We start from the raw sequence: 19,857 nt of genomic DNA, 5'->3' as shown, positions 1-19,857 counted from the left end.
CACATTATCTGAGTGTGAACTCAAAAAATCCAGTTCAAAAGCAGATATTGTGGGATTTTCTGCCATGATATTCTGGGATATAGGGCTGTGTGGAAGGGACCCCAGTTTACCAGCTGTTAGGATTACTGGGAGTTGAAGGCCAAAACATCTGGGGACCCACAAGTTGAGAAGCACTGGCCTACAAGATAAAAATATTTATATGTGCTTCTACATTCTAGTTTCTATAGTTTCTAGGATATAGGGCTGTGTGGAAGGGCCCTGAGGCATAATGAAAATCATGCATAGTTCACGTTCAGTCCACATAGTTCAGGCCACACTATCTTGCTAGAGAAAAGAAAATATGCCATGGAGACAGGGGCGACTCAACCCATTACACAAAGTAAGCATTTGCAGTTTAGTTGATTTTGCCCAGGGGAGCTCTTGAGGTGCTCTTGGGGGAAAATACACCTTGACATATGCGAGTTGTAGTTACTGGGATGTATAGTTCACCTCCAATCAAAGAGCATTCTGAAGTCCACCAATGATGGAATTGAACCAAATATGGCACACAGAACTCCCACGACAAACAGAAAATATATATCAGTGATTGGTTGGGGGGGGGGGGGGGGGAGGGTATGCCAAAATACTGTTTGCTTACATGTTGAAAATTACCTAGGGCCGCCTCTGCATGGAGATGACCAGAGCAACATATATACAATGATGTGAACAGTTGCATTGACTCACACAATATCCTTTTTAAGACCTTCAAATGGTCTTTATGTGTCCATGTGGAAAATCTCCTTCCAGGAGCTCATGCAGCAATAACACTAAAACATATCTTTCTCTGAGCTCCAGCACATCTAAGCCTAAAAATGTAATTGTTGCCAAAACTCCCAGGCTCAGCTATCTCCCTGGGCATGGCCCAACCAATCAGCTTCATGCTTTGCATTTTCAGTTAACACACTCACCGATTTCTTACATGCGCCAATACCTTCCACACAATGTATTGCTGAAGGTTTTCATGGCTGGAATCACTGGGTTGTTGTAGGTTTTTTGGGCCGTATAGCCATGCTCTAGAACAGGGGTCCTCAAACTAAGGCCCGGGGGCCGGATGTGGCCCTCCAAGGTCATTTACCCGGCCCTCGCTCAGGGTCTACCTAAGTCTGAAATGACTTGAAGGCACACAACAACAACAACAACAACAATCCTATCTCATCAGCGAAAAGCAGGCCCACACTTCCCATTGGAATACTAATACATTTATATTTGTTAACATTCTTCATTTTAATTATTGTATTGTTTTAAAGTGTTTTTACACTACAAATAAGATATGTGCAGCGTGCATAGGAATTCATTCGTTTTTTTTCAAATTATAATCGGCTCTCCAACAGTTTGAGGGACTGTGACCTGGCCCTCTGTTTAAAAAGTTTGTGAACCCCTGCTCTAGAACAGTGCTTCTCAACCTGTGGGTCCCCCGGTGTTTTGGCCTACAACTCCCAGGAATCCCAGCCAGTTTTCCAGCTGTTAGGATTTCTGGGAGTTGAAGGCCAAAACATCTGGGGATCCACAGGTTGAGAACCACTGCTCTAGAAGCATTCTCTCCTGACGTTTTGCATGTATCTATGGCAGGCATCCTCAGAGGTTGTGAGGACCTTTCACACAGTCATATCACCCAGAATATCAAGGCAAATACTCCACAATATCTGCTTTGATCTGAGTCCCCACTGCCATATAACCCAGTTCAGTGTGGAAGGGGCCCAAAGCAGCCTTCAAACAGGACAGAACTTATTCCAACACAAGCACATGCCCTGCTCCTCATTGGCCTGAGGAGAACCACTGAAAAACTTCAACCCCCAGAATGCTCTGCGGAAGAGAGGCGGGACAAGCCCTCTTATTGGCGGACGCGTTCAAGAGCTTCGCTGCCATTGGCTTGCATGCCCCTCTTTCCATTCAGGGGGGTGTGCTGCCGGAAGTGGCGGCTACGGCGGCCGTCATGGGCGCGAGGCGTCGTTCTGAGGCGGAGTGAGGGAGGCTCGCAGTCCGTCCGGAGCGGAGGAAGAGGTGGAGGAGGAGAAAGAGGAATGGGGGCCCGGCCCGCGAGTTTCCGCAGGGGTCCCGGGCCATGAGAGGCAGGGCCTCGGCAGGGAGCGCCACACCTGCCGCCGCCGTCGTGAGGGAGCGGGCTTAGGTGAGTGGGTCTAGGTTGGGGCCACCCCGAGTCCTTTCGCCTGACAGGGGCCTGTTGCCCCTAGACGGCCAGAAATGCACTCTGGACATGCTCAGGAGCCTCCTCCCCCTCATAAGTCACATGCTTAGGAGGGACGTGTCTTCATAACACAGATCTCATTTTAAAAGTGCATCCATCTACCTCCCTTTTACGTTGTGAACCCATGTGTGGACTTTATAGGCACTCTCAGTTGTTTATATCAGGCATGCTCAAACATCACCGCTCCAGGTGTTTTGGACTTCAACTCCCACAATTCCTAGGCTGTTAGAAATGTGGGAGTTGAAGTCTAATTCTCAAGGTGGTTCGCAAAAAGGCCTTACTGGTGAATTATTTAAACTGTTATGTTTATTCATATCATGATCTGATCACCATACTCAATATATCCCATATGCATGGGGGTATTGTGGTAATAATACAAAAGGTTTGCTAGGCTAGACCCTCTTTCACTCAGACTCAGCCCCCCCCCCCCCGAAACCTCCCCTGAAAAAAATATCAGCCCCCCCCCCCAAAAAAAACGAAATCCTGGCTACAGGCCTGCCTGGAGGGCCAAAGTTTGCCCATGCCTGCCTTATAGGCACTCTCAATTGTTTAGTGGTGATATGAAAGAAAATTTTGGACATTGTGACACTGGATTCTCCCAGCTTGGCTTTGGTGTATTGGCACGTTAATGTATTGTTAATGAATTTATTTATTTGTTGAATCTGTATAATGTTTAAAATGGATTTTATTGTTTTAATTGTAATTTTATTGGTGTCTATGTTGATAGCATCATCGGATGCTTATGTAAGGCCGCCCTGAGTTCCCTTGTGGGGAGAAGGGTGGGAAGAAAAATGTATGTAATAATAATAATAATAATAGGCATTATTTATTTATTATTTATTTATTTACAGCTTTTATATTCCGCCCTTCTCACCCCGCAGGGGACTCAGGGCAGATTACAGTGTACACATATATGGCAGACATTCATGCCAATTTTTGACATACAAACATATACAGACATACACAGAGGCTATTTAACTTTTTCTGACCGCCAGGGGAGCTGTCGCTTTCATCGTCCATCTGCGAGATTGATGAAGTACTTCCACAATCCCCGCATCCTTCCCCGCTGGAATGCTTTGCTGGAGTCTTCTTTATGGCCTCATAAATCAGTTAATTTAGCCTCCCCACACTTTAAGGTGGTACCTAATTTTCCTACTTGACAGATGCAACTGTCTTTCGGGTTGCAAAGGTCAACAACAGGCTACAGAATTGGTTGGAAACCCACTCCAACCCAGGCTGGCTTCGAACTCATTACCTTTTGGTCAGAGTGATCTTAATGCAGCTGACACTCAGCCAGCTGCTCCACAGTCCCAGTGCATGAGCAAACTTGAGCCCTCCAGGTGTTTTGGACTTATTTATTTATTTATTTCTCGTATTTCTATCCCCTCCTTCTCAACCCTCGACTTCAACTTAAGCAGGGCGGGGGGGGGGGGGGGGGGAGAGGAAGGGGCCTGAGGCTGTTAGGAATGGTAGGAGTCCAAAACACCAGGAGGGAGTGCCCAGGTTGGCCCATGTCTGGTTTATATATTGTAGGTTTTGAATTACATTTTCCTCAAAGGCTGACTAAAGTTTATTTTAATGTCCCTCCTTCCTTTGTTTACTGATTCAAAGGGACACCAGAGCCAGAGTTTCCCTAGTCGCCCTTCCTTGGAGGTATACTCCAGGCACGAGCAAACTTCGGCCCTCCAGGTGTTTTGGACTACAACTCCTACAATTCCTAACAGCTGGTAGGCCGTTAGGAATTGTGGGAGTTGTATTCCGAAACACCTGGAAGGCCGAAGTTTGCTCATGCTTGTTATACTCTTTAACTATTTTTAAGTATACCCTGCTTAAAGATGATCTCCTGCTTTATAATATGTATATCCCACTTTCCTATCTCAGGGGAGACTCAGGTCCCTTCCACACAGCTGAATAAAACCCCACATTATCTGCTTTGAACTGAAATATATAGCAGTGTGAACTCATATAACTCAATTCAAAGCAGATATTGTGGGATTTTCTGCCGTGATATTCTGGATTACATGGCTGTGTGGAAAGGCCCTCAAAGATCCTAAGAATGCTGAAAACAATGCATTTTACATTTTAGCTCTACGTGGGACCACGATAGTACATTTATTTTATTTTATTTATAGTATTTATATTCTACCCTTCTTGCCCTGAAGGGGACTCAGAGCAGATCAGAGAACATATATACGGCAAACATTCAGTGCTGTTATACACTGACAAGACAAAGAGTTGTACATAGCTAGAGGTATATACAAAGCTTTCCCATCTTCGTCATTTGGAGGCTGTTCTCAGTTCTGGCCACCGGTGTGTGTGTGTGTTGCTGTCGCTCCCCTTCTTTTGCTGAAGAGCTTTGTTCGTAAACTCCCCCCATGATCGAATCACATAACATAGCCGTAACAATAGCATAACAAATGTCTGATTCCACAGCTTACATTGGGAAGAAACAGCCGGAATCCATACAAATAAAAAACCTTCCTAAGCACCCAGGCCTATGGAGAAGGGAATGGTTAAAGGTCTGGCCTTTGATACAAGGAATGGAATATGGACATAGCTTTTAAACTTTGTTTTTATTGATACTGGGTAACATGTTTTACTGCTCTTATTGTGATTTGTTATCTGGTTGAATGTTTGTACTATTTCTTTGTACTGCTTAATTTATTGATTTATTTTTATGTCATTTGAATGTTTGCCTTTTTATGTTGTGAGCTGCCATGAGTTCCCATGGGGAGATGGGGCAGGATATAAATCAAGTTTTACTTACTCACATTTTAAAACAGCCATGGTCAAACTTCAGCCTGCCAGGTGTTTTGGAGTTCGACTCCCACAATTCCTAACAGTAAGATCAAACTAAACATAGAACTATGAAAATAAATACTTAAAATAATATAAAACCATTAAAATATTCACATGCTCAAGGCACTCAGCCCCATCTGATCCTGGCAGGTAGCATACTCAGCCCTGGTTAATACTTGAATGGGAGGCAGCTAACAAGTAGCAGCGATATTTCAGAGGAAGGAAGTGGCAAATAGCACCTCTAAGTATTCCTTGCCTAAAGAAACTTTGTGAAATCAATGAGGTCTCTATAAGTCAAAAGATGACTTGAAGGCACATAAACACACTTACACAAGACTTCAGCCACAAAGACTCTCACATATTAATTGTTAGTCTTACATATTGTTAATTTGACAGTTTCTTGCCCTCAGGATTATAATCTAAATAAAACAAGACACTCTAGGAAAAGGGAATGACAGCGAGGAAGGATATTAAAGGCAGTATTCCAGTTCATTGTCCATAGTCATGGATTCTTCATCCAGGAATTCAACCATCCCTGGCTTGAAAATACCTCCCCCCCACGCCCCAAAGTTCTGCAAAGCAAATGTTGATTTTGCCAGTTTGACTCTGTTGCTGTATATAACTGGACCTTAATGTCAACAGATGTTGGTATCCTGAAACTTAATCTCAGTGGATATGACGAGTCCACTGTGCATGCATTTCTCCCATTGGGTTGTTGTAGGTTTTTCTGGGCTATATGGCCATGTTCTGGAGGCAATTTTTCTCCTGACGTTTTGCCCGCATCTATGGCAAGCATCCTCAGAGGTAGTGAGGTCTGTTGGAAGTAGGAAAAATGGGTTTATATATCTGTGGAATGACCAGGGTGAGACAAAGGACTTTTGTCTGCTGGGGCTAGGTGTGAATGTTTCAGCTGATCACCTTGATTAGCATTCAATGGCTTGGAAGTGCCTGGGGGGGATCTTTTGTTGAGAGTGATTTTATGTGCCTGTTTGTTTCCCCTCTGTTGTTTTGCTGTTGTAATTTTTGAGTTTTTTAATACTGGTAGCCAGATTTTGTTCATTTTCATGGTTTCTTCCTTTCTGTTGAAATTGTCCACATGTTTGTGGATTTCAATGGCTTCTCTGTGTAGTCTGACATGGTGGTTGTGAGAGTGATCCAGCACTTCTGTGTTCTCAAATAATATGCTGTGTCCCATTGCTTTCTCCCATTGCTTTCATCTTTCCCCTGCTTGTTTTTACTGAACAGCTTTCTGTAACTATTAACTTTATTATTCATTTTCTCATTGCTATTGATCAATATACCATTACTGATAGGCATGGTGTTTTGTGGCATTTTGTATGCCCTTTGTGATCATACCTTTGCCATAACAATATGCCTCTCATTTTAAAGAGAAGAGGCAGAGAAAGAATGACAGAGAAAGGCTTTTGGTTTTCCTGGAACTAAAAATCCAAGTCTGTCATTGTGAATTGTACTGCCAGGACTTCATCAGTTCCTCTTGGCAGCTTTGCATTGTCCTGTAGCCATTGGGCCTTAATTTTCAGCCTGCAGAATTTAACCCTTTCTGTTTAACTGACTCTTTAATTAGTGACTCCTAAGGAATGCTGGTATCTTTCTACTTTTCCCCATCTTCAGGGTCTCCTGCTGTGGCTCCCTGGGGTCTATACTTCAACTCTACACAAGTTACAACTTCTCATACTCACCTCCATCCACTTGCTGCTCCTTGTGACAGTTCTTTCCTGTCACAGAGGTTGCTTTTACATGAGTGTCAACATGTTGTAGCGTGTATTTCTTCAGCACATGAGATTGCAACCTCTGTTCTGGTTGCATTCTTAATAAGGATAGAGGTCATGTGGGGTAGCCAAATATCTTTGTTGTTGTGCTCTCTAAAGCAGCCATACACGCTAATAGGCAGTCCTTGCAAGAAATACTCATTTTTAGTAGAACAGTCCATACTTGTATTCTTCATGTTCATGGTATTGAAGATTTAAGGGGATTTGTTAAACTGAAATTACTAATGTGAACGTGGTTAACGTTTATGCAAAATCATACTTTCCCTACCTTATTAAACTAAAAAAATCATTTACATGGTTTTGCATCTTCACTACCTTTAAAAAGGCAATTGGAAGCATGGGCAAACTTTGCCTCATATTTCTCTCCTAACAAGTTTGATTGTGGCTTAGGTCCAGGCTGTTTGAGAGACCTCACTATAGTAGCCTGTTTGGAACCTGACATTCTCAGAAGATGTCCTTCTTTCACTCCCACCACCTTTTTGGTGGCTGCTCCTGGTATCAACTTCCTTCCCACAGGGGCCAAACTAGTTCCTTCATTGCTTTTCATTGCAAAGAATTTTTTAAAACACTAAACGACTTTTAGAACTAAAGATTTTTTTAAAGAAGAATTTGTTTTATTTGTGCTATTTTAGCTAGTTTTTATTATTTTAAGTAGTTTACTGTTGTGGCTATCATATAGACGGATGTATAAGTCAACTTTATGTATAAATAGAGGCCAGATTTGGGGACCAGAACTATGGATTTTGGTGTGATCTGTGGATTAGGGTCAGTCTGCAGAGAGTTGAAAGCTCCAGTTCCACCCTGTCATTCCCCACCCAGGCATTCAGAGAGGCAGAAATGTCTCCATGGCAGAGAGTGTAGAGCGGGTTGGCACCTTTAGGGTCTCCTAGGAAAGACTAAGCTCTTGCCTTTTGCTAGTCTATTTGGAGAAGGCCTGATTTCATTTTTGGTACAGATTAAGACATTGGCCCATGGATAAGTTGAACCAGTTTCTTTGTTGATTTTTTTTGACTAATTTGTAGACTTGTACATGAATAAATAGGGTACTTTATATTTTAATGTTAATCTATATACTATGCATATTCATGTAGAAGTCAATCTCATGTCTAGGCCAAGTTTGGGGCCAAAATTATATATTTTGATATTGTTATTTCTCCATGTTGCTTGCTGAATGCTTGCCTCCCCAGCTCTGTGCTCTGTATCTGTCCTGGTCAAGAGATGGTAGTGGGTGGTAACTACAGGAGCAGAAGGATACAACAGGATGTTTTTGTGGCTGGTAGGAGTTAACTGGAAAAATAAACAAATGTATATTTTTAAAAACTCCAAAACTAGCAGAGGAGTTTATGTACCAACATTTGTCACTTGAATTTCCCAGCAATTGATATTTTTTCAGTAGAGGATCTTCTGTCTCACTTCTCTTGAATAATGTTTGATAGTGTCTTGGTGTTGTATATAAGAGCATTTTACTGTGTGTTTAAAAACCTCTACAGATATCATTCTGAAACAATAAGTGAGATGGGGCACTCAATGACTGCCTTTGCATGAAAGCGCTAGGCTTCAACTTGTGGCATGAAGTGGGCAGGGAAACTGAAAGTACAAAATGCATTCCTATTTGCATGGAACTTGGATGACAAGAACAGCTAAAGTACTGAAATATTGTATTTCCGTTCCAGACTTTGATCTCTAGAAGGAAAGGGGAGTGATTTGTAATCAGCATTGTAAGACTGCTGTTCGTCCTTTGAACACTTATGTCTTTGCTGGAAGTTTGTTTAAAACAAACATGATTTAAACAAGAATGTAGAAGCACATATAAATATTTTTACCCTGCAAGCCAGTGGTGCTCAACCTGTGGGTCCCCAGATGTTTTGGCCTTCAACTCCCAGAAATCCTAACAGCTGGTAAACTGGGGTCCCTTCCACATAGCCCTATATCCCAGAATGTCAAGGCAGAAAATCCCACAATATCTGCTTTGAGCTGGGTTATCTGAGTTCACACTCAGATAACGTGGGATTTTCTGCCTTGATATTCTGGGATATAGGGCTGTGTAAAAGGGCCCTGGCTGGGCTTTCTGGGAATGGCTGTTAGATGTTGTTGTGTGCTGTCCCTTCAGGGTGAAGAGTGCCAAGTAGGAACTGGGATTAGAGGACAAGTTTGGGAGTGCTAGCCCCGCTTCTCCAGTTTAGCTTCCTCTTTTGCAGTCTAAAAAGGGGGCTTTGGGTGAGTTTAAAAGATGAATTGTTGCACTAGAAGCTGTTCTCTGCCTTCTTTTAAGACAGAAAAAGGATAGTCTGGAGATTCCGGAGGCATCAAGGACCACAAACGCATTCCTGGAGGGCACTAGATTACCCACTCTTTTATCGAGGGATAGCATGATACCATAGTCCTCTGCTCCAATTCTTTGTAGGTGTTTAACATTATTTTTTAACTTTTCAAGTATATACTAATGTCAGGGACAGAATATTTTTCAAGGATGTTAATTAAAAAAATCAACTGATTTATTTTTTGAGGTATTAAAACATTGACTTGAGCTGTTGACCTCTTTTCTTCATTGTGAGTTTGAGTATCTTTTTTCAGTCTTGATATGTTTCTCCTTTGAGGACTCCAGAAGAACATATAAATGATTTATCTTGTACCTCAATGCTATCTTCTGGTCTTCAAGTCATTTTTCATACTACTGGTATTTAATACTTCTGCATCATCAACAGCGTGATTATCTTGCCTCCTTTTGTTCATTTGTCAAATGAATATGCTAACATCAAAGTGATTAATAGCAGATACCTGGAAGGCATCCAAAACATAGATTGCCAGAAGCAGAAAAACTATGAGTGCTTATCATGATTCCTACCTACTTCAAATTTCACAAGGCAAACCTGTGGAACCCCGACACACAAACGACACCATGAGGTTTTGTGGACTATGTTGTTTTTGTTGCAATATGCATAGGTGGCTGCCTCTATAGAAGGAAAAAAAAAGATTAATAAAAGAAATGCAAAATAAAAACAAAATGAAAAATTATTGATATGTTAAAAGGAGATTTTGGATCCTAACTCTTTTGCACTGGATTGTATTGCATAGATATCAGTCGGTTTTGTGGATAGTTCTTGCCTAAATGGAATTAATCCTCAAATTTTAACTTTGTATGTGAATGGAAAATCTCATCCACAGGATACCACTATCTCCTCCTATTTTTGCTCTAACAGTTGAACCGCTAATAAATCTAACCTGGGACAGCTCTGACATAACTGGCTTGACCATGAGCACCATCACAAGATTGCCCTTTGTGCCAATATCCTAAAAAGTTCCCTAGTAACTGCCAACCCCACTTGCTTCCAATTAAACTGAATCATCGCCTTTTCATGACAACTCACCATTACAAGAGAAACGACATGTCCACCAGCTGTCATTTGAGAAACTTCCCATCGTGGATGGTCCCTTAGCAAAAGGCACAACAGAAACAAACCAACGAATTCCCTAATTTATCAAGCACAGGGAAATGCATTACCCAATCAAATGGCACTCTCACCTGACATCAGATATTACAGATTCAGATTGGAATCGCACCTGAAACCACCACAAGAGAAAATGTCTTTAAAATTGTGCATAAATGGTATCTTACAAGAGTACATTTGTCAAGAATGGTTAAGACTGCCCCATCATATTGCTGGAGAGGATGTAAAGCCGTTTGTTCATATATACAAGTACATATGTGGCCAGTATATTAGATTTCTGGATTTCCTTTTCTACACACCAAACTGTATATTTTTGTTTTGTCCTCTTTCTACTTTCAAGGTATGTTAATAACAATAGATATTTAAAGCACAGAAAATAAATTGCTTTCTTATTGTGGTTGAACGAATGGAGATAGTCAAATGTTGGAAATCAGGAATATTTATTCTGAATATCTGGTGGAGAACTATCTGAAATAACTTCCAGATTCTTCTTCACCAGAATAACATGTCTAATAACTTTCCTACAGAATTAAATGATATAATGGACAAGTGAGAAACAGCTTCACGAAGATTTGTTTGTATTTTTTTGAATATGTAAACGAACGTTCACAGCAGCATCAACCTCCACCTGCCTAGAAAGCATTCTGGAAGGAAACTTTACACTACAGAGCTTCTTCAATTGACCACAGAAAAACTTCCATAAACAAACACAGACTTTGTTCAAAATAAAGCTTTTTTTTTTAACCACAAAACATTCCATCATCCTAGTCCAGGCATGGACAAACTTAGGCCCTCAAGATGTTTTGGACTTCAACTTCCACAATTCCTAACAGCCTAGCGGCGAAGTTTGCCCATGCCTATCCTAACCTGATGTTAACTGTTAATTTTCTCTCTCCTTTCTCTGTGTTTGTTGATGTTTGTTTCCTTTCTTTGTTATTTGTTGGATTGCTTGTGTTAAGTACATAAATGATGTAAACATTTGGTATACTATTACCACCTATACATGAACTAACAACATGCTCAGTAAAAAATAAAAATTTGAAAAACGCCATTAAAAGTTTGAGAAAACAGGTATTGGCTGCTGTCTTTTGGAAATACAGCAAAGAAATTATCATTCTACATTCCTTGAAAAGGGAGGTCATAAATGAGGCCACATCTGATATTAATAAGAGCCAACCTATGTATAATGGGACTGCACATGTTAATCATGAATTCACATACTCAATCCCAGAAAACCCCATGATATAATTCAGAATGTTTAAATTTATGATTATCACTGGTAGATCCATTATATGTTTTAGGATTGCCATAACTCATTAGAAGGCACAAAACAACAAATATATATAGGAGATGGTAGCTGTTCTTCAGTTGTGGTCCTAAACCAGGGCATGCAGAGTTTGGACCGTTTTAGCCTGCTGCCCTCCCTGATATCTCCTTGATGAATTGTTTTTATCTGAATAAAATTTTTGCTCTTAGGACCTCATCACACTTGAGCATTTATCCACTTTAATCCACTTAAAATGTTGTGACTGCCTCATGTAGAATTCTGCGGTTTATAGTTTAGGAAGGCTCAGGGCTTCTCCGGATGAGCAATTTAAAGGCCCCTCCCCAAACTACAAACTCCACAATTCTACAGAAGGCAGTCGCAGTATTTAAAGTGGATTGAAGTGGATAAATGCTCGTGTGATGAGGCCCTTAAAGTGGTCACATGGACTTGTAAGCTCCTGACCTCGCCTCCCAATATTAAAACTGAAACTAGAGTTGTGCCCACTTCCAGTTTTTATTTATATATATATATATCTCCATCCATCCATCCATCCATCCTATTTTCAAGAGTCTTTGAGGCGGGAAGCAGGTATTCAGGCATTTTAGAGTTGCCCATGCCTGCCATAAACCAATTGAGAACTTTATAAATAAGAACTAGCACCTTGAATTCTTCTTAGAAATGAACTGGAAGTGAAGCGATTCAGGACCAGTGCTACATGGTCTATAAAACACATGACTCACAGGTCTGTCCATTACATTCTGTTCCATTTGTAGTTCATAGACATCTTTCAAGAACATCTCCATGTAATTATAGTCTATATAAAAAGACAATTAAAGGAGGACTTGCTGTGGCTACATCTTTCTCAAACAGTGGATGTTTCTAGCTTTTTGCTGGCTGGAAGAGACAAGAAACAAATTCAGCATTTTGGCTAATAATGATAAGAATGCTTACAAGGTTTTGACACTGAATAAATTTAGAAACAGCTACAAACTTCCTCTTGTTTTTAGAATTCCCCTTTACATGGTTAAGAGCAGTTTTTTGTTGGTACTTTAACAAAACAAAAAAAAAAAGAGTTGTCACTGGGGACCGTGTGCATTGATACTAAGATGTACCAAGATTTTGGAGGCTGACACTTCCTTTCACTATAGCTTCCATGACAGTTGAGGAAACGGTGTCAGGCTGGCCTGTGTGCCCACTGTCATAGTTGATGTGCTGCTCATCTCCCTTCTTTGAAGTAGATTCTTGTTTGTTTTTTGATGTAATGGTTAAAACATATTTTCAACCATCCCTGCTCTTTACATCTTAATGAAGACTTAAAATAATGTGCCATTTGACACATTAATTATTTTAATTATTTTAGATGCCTTCTTAAAACTGCAGTATATGAATGTCACCAAGACATGTTTTCAGATGTGGAACTGCAAGTTATCTCATCAGAAAGCGAATTTTACCCAAGTTTTCCTTTAAAGTTTGTGTTTTGTTTGCAAATGTACCTTTACTGATAATGTATAATATAGCAAATGTCCCATAGGCTTGGATCCTGTCATTTTCTTATTTGGTTGATGTCATTCATTTATCCAAAAACCCACAATGTATTGCTGAAATCTAAATGGCGAGATGTCCTCAGACAGAAAAACCCACGCTTTCATATAACAGTCATTGTGTTTTTTTCTTAAGAGAGAGAACATTGTTACTATTGTAACTTCAATGGAATTGCTTTTACTTCTGTGTGCTATTTTGCTTTTGAATGGAAGAGAAGTTTTATTTGGCTACTGTAATGGCACAGTTTCTTTTGAGACAATAGTTTAAGCCCACACGAGGTTTCTGCAGATAAATGTAAGGAGAAAATGTATTTCTTCAAACTGACCTGATTTTTCTATGAGGAAAACAGAAAGTGTCAGGAATTGCACGTGCCTCCTAAGCTGCTTGTGTTTAACTTCTATTGGCTGGCCAACCTTCTTATCTCACGTACACCTTTCCTACTACCCACCTCCAGGTAGGGAAAATGTTACTATGTGTTCTCAGAAGGCTGTGCATAGCTTCCGTGATGATCTTTTCCTCTCTAATCTTTGAATTTCAGCTCACTGCTATGGACAACGCGATCACCTTGTGGCAGTTCCTTTTGCAACTCCTTCAGGACTCTCAAAACAAGGATATTATTTGTTGGACCTCCAACGACGGAGAGTTCAAACTTCTGCAGGCAGAGGAGGTGGCTCGCCTTTGGGGGATCCGTAAGAACAAGCCTAGTATGAACTACGATAAACTCAGTCGTGCTCTCAGATATTATTATGTGAAGGTAACTCAGTCTTTTGTTTTCCCAAGAGTCTTTTAACCCTCTTGAATTATAGCTTTCATTTAATGAGATTTCTTGTTCTGTTTCAAGTTGGGGAGGAGGAGGGTGCAGCATAATATTGGTTTTGTTGCTACACAATTTATTGATGTTAAGTGGAATGTAAATAAAAAAATGTTGTTGGCCTGCCTTAGTTGAATGAGCAGGCTTTGTCCATAATGGTACCACTCCCCATCCCCACATACAAAAACTAACTGTCAGTTGACACTTTCTTTAGTACAGGCAACAAGATAACCTCCTTTGCTAAAGTCTGTATAGCAGACATACTCCTCTTCCTCAGCACCTTTGCTTCTTCCTCTTATCTGGGGCCAAAGGTGATCTCCTCACTTTGCCTCATGGTAGTTCTGGCCCTATGATTGTGGTTGCCTTCAGAATGTCAAGTAGTTAATTCCCAGACTCTTGTTTCGTTTGCTTAATGAGCAGAGGAGGGGCCTTGGTTGTAGCGGTGATTTAGATTTGGCTGTTTTAAAATTTCAATGCATAATATTCATCATGTATGTAAACTCTGTATCTGGCAATTAATTGAAATTTCCCTTTTTAGCTGTAGGAGTATCTATGCATCCAAAATGTTTAGTTCAGCTATTACTCAGACTTAAACACAAAATATATCACAAAGGTGGGGCCAAGCAAAGCAATCCCATCTTTCTTGAGGGAGATGCAAGCCTAACAATACAAATTAATCTCTTGCATTTTGTCTCTCTCTGAAATATTAGAATCATAGAATGAGAGAGTTGGAAAAGAACACATGGGCCATCTAGTCCAACCCCCTGCCATATTCTCCTTTAGATTTTTGAACCTGAGTAGCCTTCTATATCCTTCTGTATTATTCCAAATATCTTTGTCTGGCTTTTTGCAGAATAGTATATGGTAGGGGAATTGGTTCTTTCTTCTTTGCTTCATTTTCTATGTTTTTGGAAACTGGAGGAGCACCAGACATTTTAATCAGTAGTGCCTTAGAACAGTAGATGTTGATCTATCATGAGATCTTAACAAATGGTTTGTTTTGCAGCTGCTTTTGTGTGAGTATACAAACAAGAAAATAAGTCTCCAGGAGATAATGTCAGCTCCAGTGGGCATGCTGATTTGAACACTGGCTTGGTTATCTAGCATTGCGTATTTTCTTTAAAATGCACAGATTGACTTAGTGAGTAGAAAAGATATTAAGTACCGCAGAATATTGCTGAGAAGCATTGAAATGGTTATTATTCACGCCATTCTGTGGAAGCGTTCAGCTGCTTTTCTTCAGCTACGTCAAAATGTTACATAAATGTTCTCCCTTTTGAATATTTAACCTTGGTGCTGTAACACTGTGCACACACTGATAGAAGTGTTTTGCCTGTCTTCAGAATGTGAGCCTCAATTTCTGTACTTTTTGAATCAAGGTCATAAAATGTGGAGGTAATTGAATGAATAGCCATTATGTTGAAGATTTTTTAAAATGGTAATAAAGTTTCAGAGCCATCTTCATTCATCTTGATCCTGGATGGGCTTTTTGATGATTGGATGGTTGGACAGGAATGAAATGGCAATGCTTTTCTTAAACATACACCTTTGTGGAATCACCAGATGCCATGAGTTAAGTGAAACAAAGAGAGGTGCCTTAGTTAGAAGATAGATGGGAGACCATTGAGTCACCTTGCAAGCCACTCTTTAGCTTATCAAATGAGAAAGGAGGCATACATTCCGATGCAGGATCAGCTAGCACTTAGGTCTGTTGAAATCAGTCATGGGTTACTTTTTGCAATACTCTCAGTTGGTCCTAATAAATCTGAATAGGAACTAGGAGGTGTTCCTTTCTCTGAAAATTGAAACAGTGGTCATGTTGATCTGGGTATTCTAGGAGATGTAGTCCAGAAATGTAGCTTTCATAAGATCTCATCTGGATCTAACCAAATGAATAAATCTCTTTGACAAAAATGCAAATGGGAGGTGTAGCTGATAGCTTTTTTCTTTTCTTTTTTTCATCTTCACAGAATATCATTAAGAAAGTGAATGGTCAAAAGTTTGTTTACAAGTTTGTGTCCTATCCAGAAATTTTGAATATGGATCCTCTAGCAGTTGGCAGGATTGAGGGTGATGCTGAAGCACAGACAGGCATTGTAGATGCTAACAACACTACCAAGGAAACTGAGAACTGTGGGAAGGAGAAGCCTCAATCCTGCGCAAAATCCTCTAGTCGTAATGACTATATCCACTCAGGCTTATATTCTTCATTTACTTTGAACTCCCTTAATTCCTCCTCTTGTGTAAAACTCTTTAAGCCAATCAAGATGGAGAATCCAATTGAGAAAGTGGCAGAGAAGAAAATTCCTCAGGAGTCTACACTTTCAGTCATAAAATTTGTGACAATGTGCTCCAAAAAGCCTTCACCATCACCCCTTGCCTCTACTGCTCAACCAACATCTATTATATCAGCTGTCCCTACCCTCTCTTCTAGCTCTGATGAAAGTCTCCAGGTTGTAGAGTCTATAGTAACACCAAAAATGGCGACCACTGAAACCTCAACATCTTTGCCAAGTTTGACCACCAATTTCACCCCTACGCCTCCTTCAGCTTCCGTTTCCCCTGCTCTCCAGGTTCCTCCCAGATCTCCTTTGCCGTCTTTAAATTCTAATCCCGATCTGATTATAGACACAGAGTCTGACACTTGCCAGGAGCTGGAAGAATCTCAGGATCAAATCTTGGAGTTTAAAGAGCAGAGTTCCTTCATGGTAGAAAAGGAACTTCGTCTTAGTCGAACTAGGAAGCCAAAAGGGCTGGAGATTGCCCCCACTGTTGTCGTTACTGGCAGTGACCCAAGCCCTTTGGGAATACTAAGTCCTTCTCTCCCTACTGCTTCTCTTACACCAGCACTTTTTTCACAGGTAATCATGTCTTCTGTTTCTAAATAAAATTCTGTATGATTGTATAGTGGGTAGACAAAATGCAACCCACAGACATACCCCAAGACAGTTTTTGTCACTTTTAGAGCCTCACTGGTTTTGTGTGTGTGTTTTGGGGGGGGGGGGGGGTAGTGGGGGGAGCAAATGCTTAAATGCATCTCATAGTGGGTATGGGGATTAACTTTGCTGAATCATCTTTCAAGGGCTTTTTAGGCCCAGGGAAAGCCTTATTTTTATTAAGAATCTTGGGATTGATTTAGGCCCATCTCTTATGGACCTAAATTGTTATTGGCATAGGGAGACATCAAAATAGCCTTCAAGCCCATTGGGGGAATTGGAAAAACATTTTGGTGATATATGGCTTTTCTGGGAGGAAAAGATTGAAAGTTTGGAGCAGAAATAGAGACTGAATGGAAACCTCACCTGATTTGACTGTGTTCACATACATTGCCACAGTGCCATCTGTTCAGTACATTTTCCTAGTGTCTCTGTATGTATACACGCAAGTAGTACAAGTTGCTTACATTTGCTGTAATTTTTGGTGGAGGAGGTGTAAATATCACGGAGATATCAAAGCTTTCTGAGCTGATTTTTCTTTGTTCCCTTAAGGGCCAACAGAATTCATAGCATCCAAATTTAGATATGTGCAAGATGGTGTGGACCCTGTTCTGTTTTCCTCATGGTAACCACAGAAGTGTTACAAGGAGTTGGGTGGGATCCTGAATCTTGAGTGATTAAAATCAGATGGAGACATTTTCAGTGAGCATAGATCTTTTCCTTCAAGTAGGGCAGATCCTTGATCCAGCCCAATGCTCCTAGTTATTTAACTGTGAATGCTGGACCTGATCTCCCACAGGACTAGGAGTCTGTGAGACCATGGAAAGTCATACTAAGAGGAGTAAGACACTGGCAAATCACCTCAGAATAAATCTCTCTCAAAAAAACAAAACAAAACAAAACAAAAACAAACATGTAATAGGGTCACCTAGGTTGCTGTGAAACTACATCTCCCCTTCCCCTTCTTGTGGAGTGCAGAGTATTCCTCCCTGGTCTGATTGTAGTTAATTTTCATGTCTGCTGCTATGTTAAACATAGCCACAATTCCTGCTTCACACAAGATCTGAAACATCAGTTTTAATTCAGGTACAGATCCTAGATCAGACATGGGCAAACTCCAGCCCTCCAGGTGTTTTGGATGTCACCCCCACAATTTCTAATGGTAAGCTGGCTGGGATTTCTGGGAAGTGAAGTTCAAAATACCTGGAGGGCTGAAGTTTTCTCATGCCTGTCCTAGTTTGAGCACGAATGCTAGCTCATCTTATGTTGTTATCAACATAATAATTTGATACAGTTTATGGGAATTTCCACTCCATAAAGGAATAGAAGTAGAAACATGCAATCTTTCAACTTTTATTTAACCGTGATGGTGTAGTTAGGCATATTTCAGAATGGCTGCTCAAGTGTTTCTTCCACTCTTGATTCAGAATGGGAATCTACTGGGAGCAAATGAAAAGCTTACATGATACTTTCCTGCTATATGTTATATTTTTCATTTTTATTATCATCTCTTTTAGAGTATCATTCTTAATTGAAAGATAAATTTAATAGCCCACTATGTACAGTTTGTTTCAGTTTGCTTCGTTGGTGTTTGAGGAGAAAATAGGTAGCTAGAACACTGTCAGTTCCCAATTTTTGTAATGTGTTGATTGAGTTTATATTTTGCCCTTTCCCCCTGCATGGGGCCCAAAGATTTTCATTCTTTCTGGACTTTTACATGAACAGTAGTCAGGGAAAGAGGGTATATTTATTCACATCTCTCTATATGCCACCAGGCTCCCATTTTAGGTTTGCACACATAAATCAAATGCTCTGTCAAATCTATGTAATCACTTTCCAATCTTTTGTGAACTCCCTGTTTGTGTTCTGATCTCATCTGAGAGGTGCTTAAACAAGCAATTCGTAGTTACGTTAAAGGTAGTTGGAGCTTCAGATATTAAATATACTCATAACTGGTTTTGTAACATTTTGTATATCTTCCAGACACCTATTTTGCTGACTCCAAGCCCCTTGCTCTCCAGTATCCATTTCTGGAGCACCCTTAGTCCATTTGCTCCTCTCAGTCCGGCAAGATTACAAGGTGCTAACACCCTTTTCCAGGTATGTTTCCGAAAAGGATATCAGATACGTTCTGTTAAAGAGCCATCAGAAACATTTAATGTTGGTTCACGAGGGCTTGTTTAAACATGAACTCTTTTATACCTATAGAAGTAAATGACAGTTTGGATCAGTGGTTTTTAAATACTGGTTTCCAGGCTTTTTGGAACTTCAGCTCACAGAAGCCCTAGCCATCTTGGTTAATGGTTAGGGATTCTGGAAGTTAAAGTCCAAAACAACTAGAGAACCAAAGATAGATCACCCAACATAATAGCTCTGTTCAGCTTTTTTATTTTTATATGCAAATATTTTTTTCTCACCCTAGAGTCTGTAACTTCTGTATCAGAAACTGTGGCACTCTTTATTCTGCAAACCATAGTTTACACATAGTCTTCACAATCAAGACTGTTGTTCCCTAGCTCTTCTATAAAGTTTTTTGAGAACTATTGAAGGCTCTCCTAAATGGCAGGGGATTAGACTGGATGGCCTTTGTGGTCTCTTCTAGGTATATAATTCTGTGATTCTCTCCAATTACAGTTGAAAGTCCTTCTTTGTTTCTCTCAATGGAAATCTCTCAATGAACCATGAACATTATAGTATTTTTTTCATTAATATAGAAAAGGAAGGATAGTTCCGATAGGGATGCAACCTGTGCTGGATGGGGTTACACTCCCCCTGAAGACACAGGTTCACAGCTTGGGGGTGATCCTGGACCCATCGCTGACCGTAGGGCCTCAGGTGTTGGCGGTGACCAATATTTAAATGTGGAAAAGTTCAATCAATCATGATGCTTAAGGTTCTAATGTACATGACCCTGTACATTCCCTCATGTGCTGTGATTTTATTATACTCTTTTATATAAAAAAGAACCTTGGTCAAGACATGTTCACTTGTAGTCCTGTTCAGCAAGCCACTTTTAAC

General features: G+C 40.4%; 1 protein-coding gene across 1 annotated transcript in view; it reads left to right on the top strand.

Moving 5' to 3' along the window:
- The first annotated feature begins 1,952 nt into the window (after positions 1 to 1,952).
- ELK4 (ETS transcription factor ELK4) overlaps positions 1,953 to 19,857 on the top strand; it is a 28,230-nt gene continuing 10,325 nt past the window's right edge. Inside the window, exons 1-4 of the mRNA XM_060772905.2 lie at positions 1,953 to 2,167; positions 13,631 to 13,846; positions 15,874 to 16,764; positions 18,823 to 18,939. Of these exons, the coding sequence (XP_060628888.2) occupies positions 13,640 to 13,846; positions 15,874 to 16,764; positions 18,823 to 18,939 (1,215 nt within the window). The 5' untranslated portion in view covers positions 1,953 to 2,167; positions 13,631 to 13,639. The remainder of the gene's footprint in view (positions 2,168 to 13,630; positions 13,847 to 15,873; positions 16,765 to 18,822; positions 18,940 to 19,857) is intronic.

Source organism: Anolis sagrei, chromosome 4, assembly GCF_037176765.1.
Source record: "Anolis sagrei isolate rAnoSag1 chromosome 4, rAnoSag1.mat, whole genome shotgun sequence".
Classification (NCBI taxonomy): Eukaryota; Metazoa; Chordata; class Lepidosauria; order Squamata; family Dactyloidae; genus Anolis; species Anolis sagrei.
This window is presented reverse-complemented; position numbering and strand designations above follow the sequence as displayed.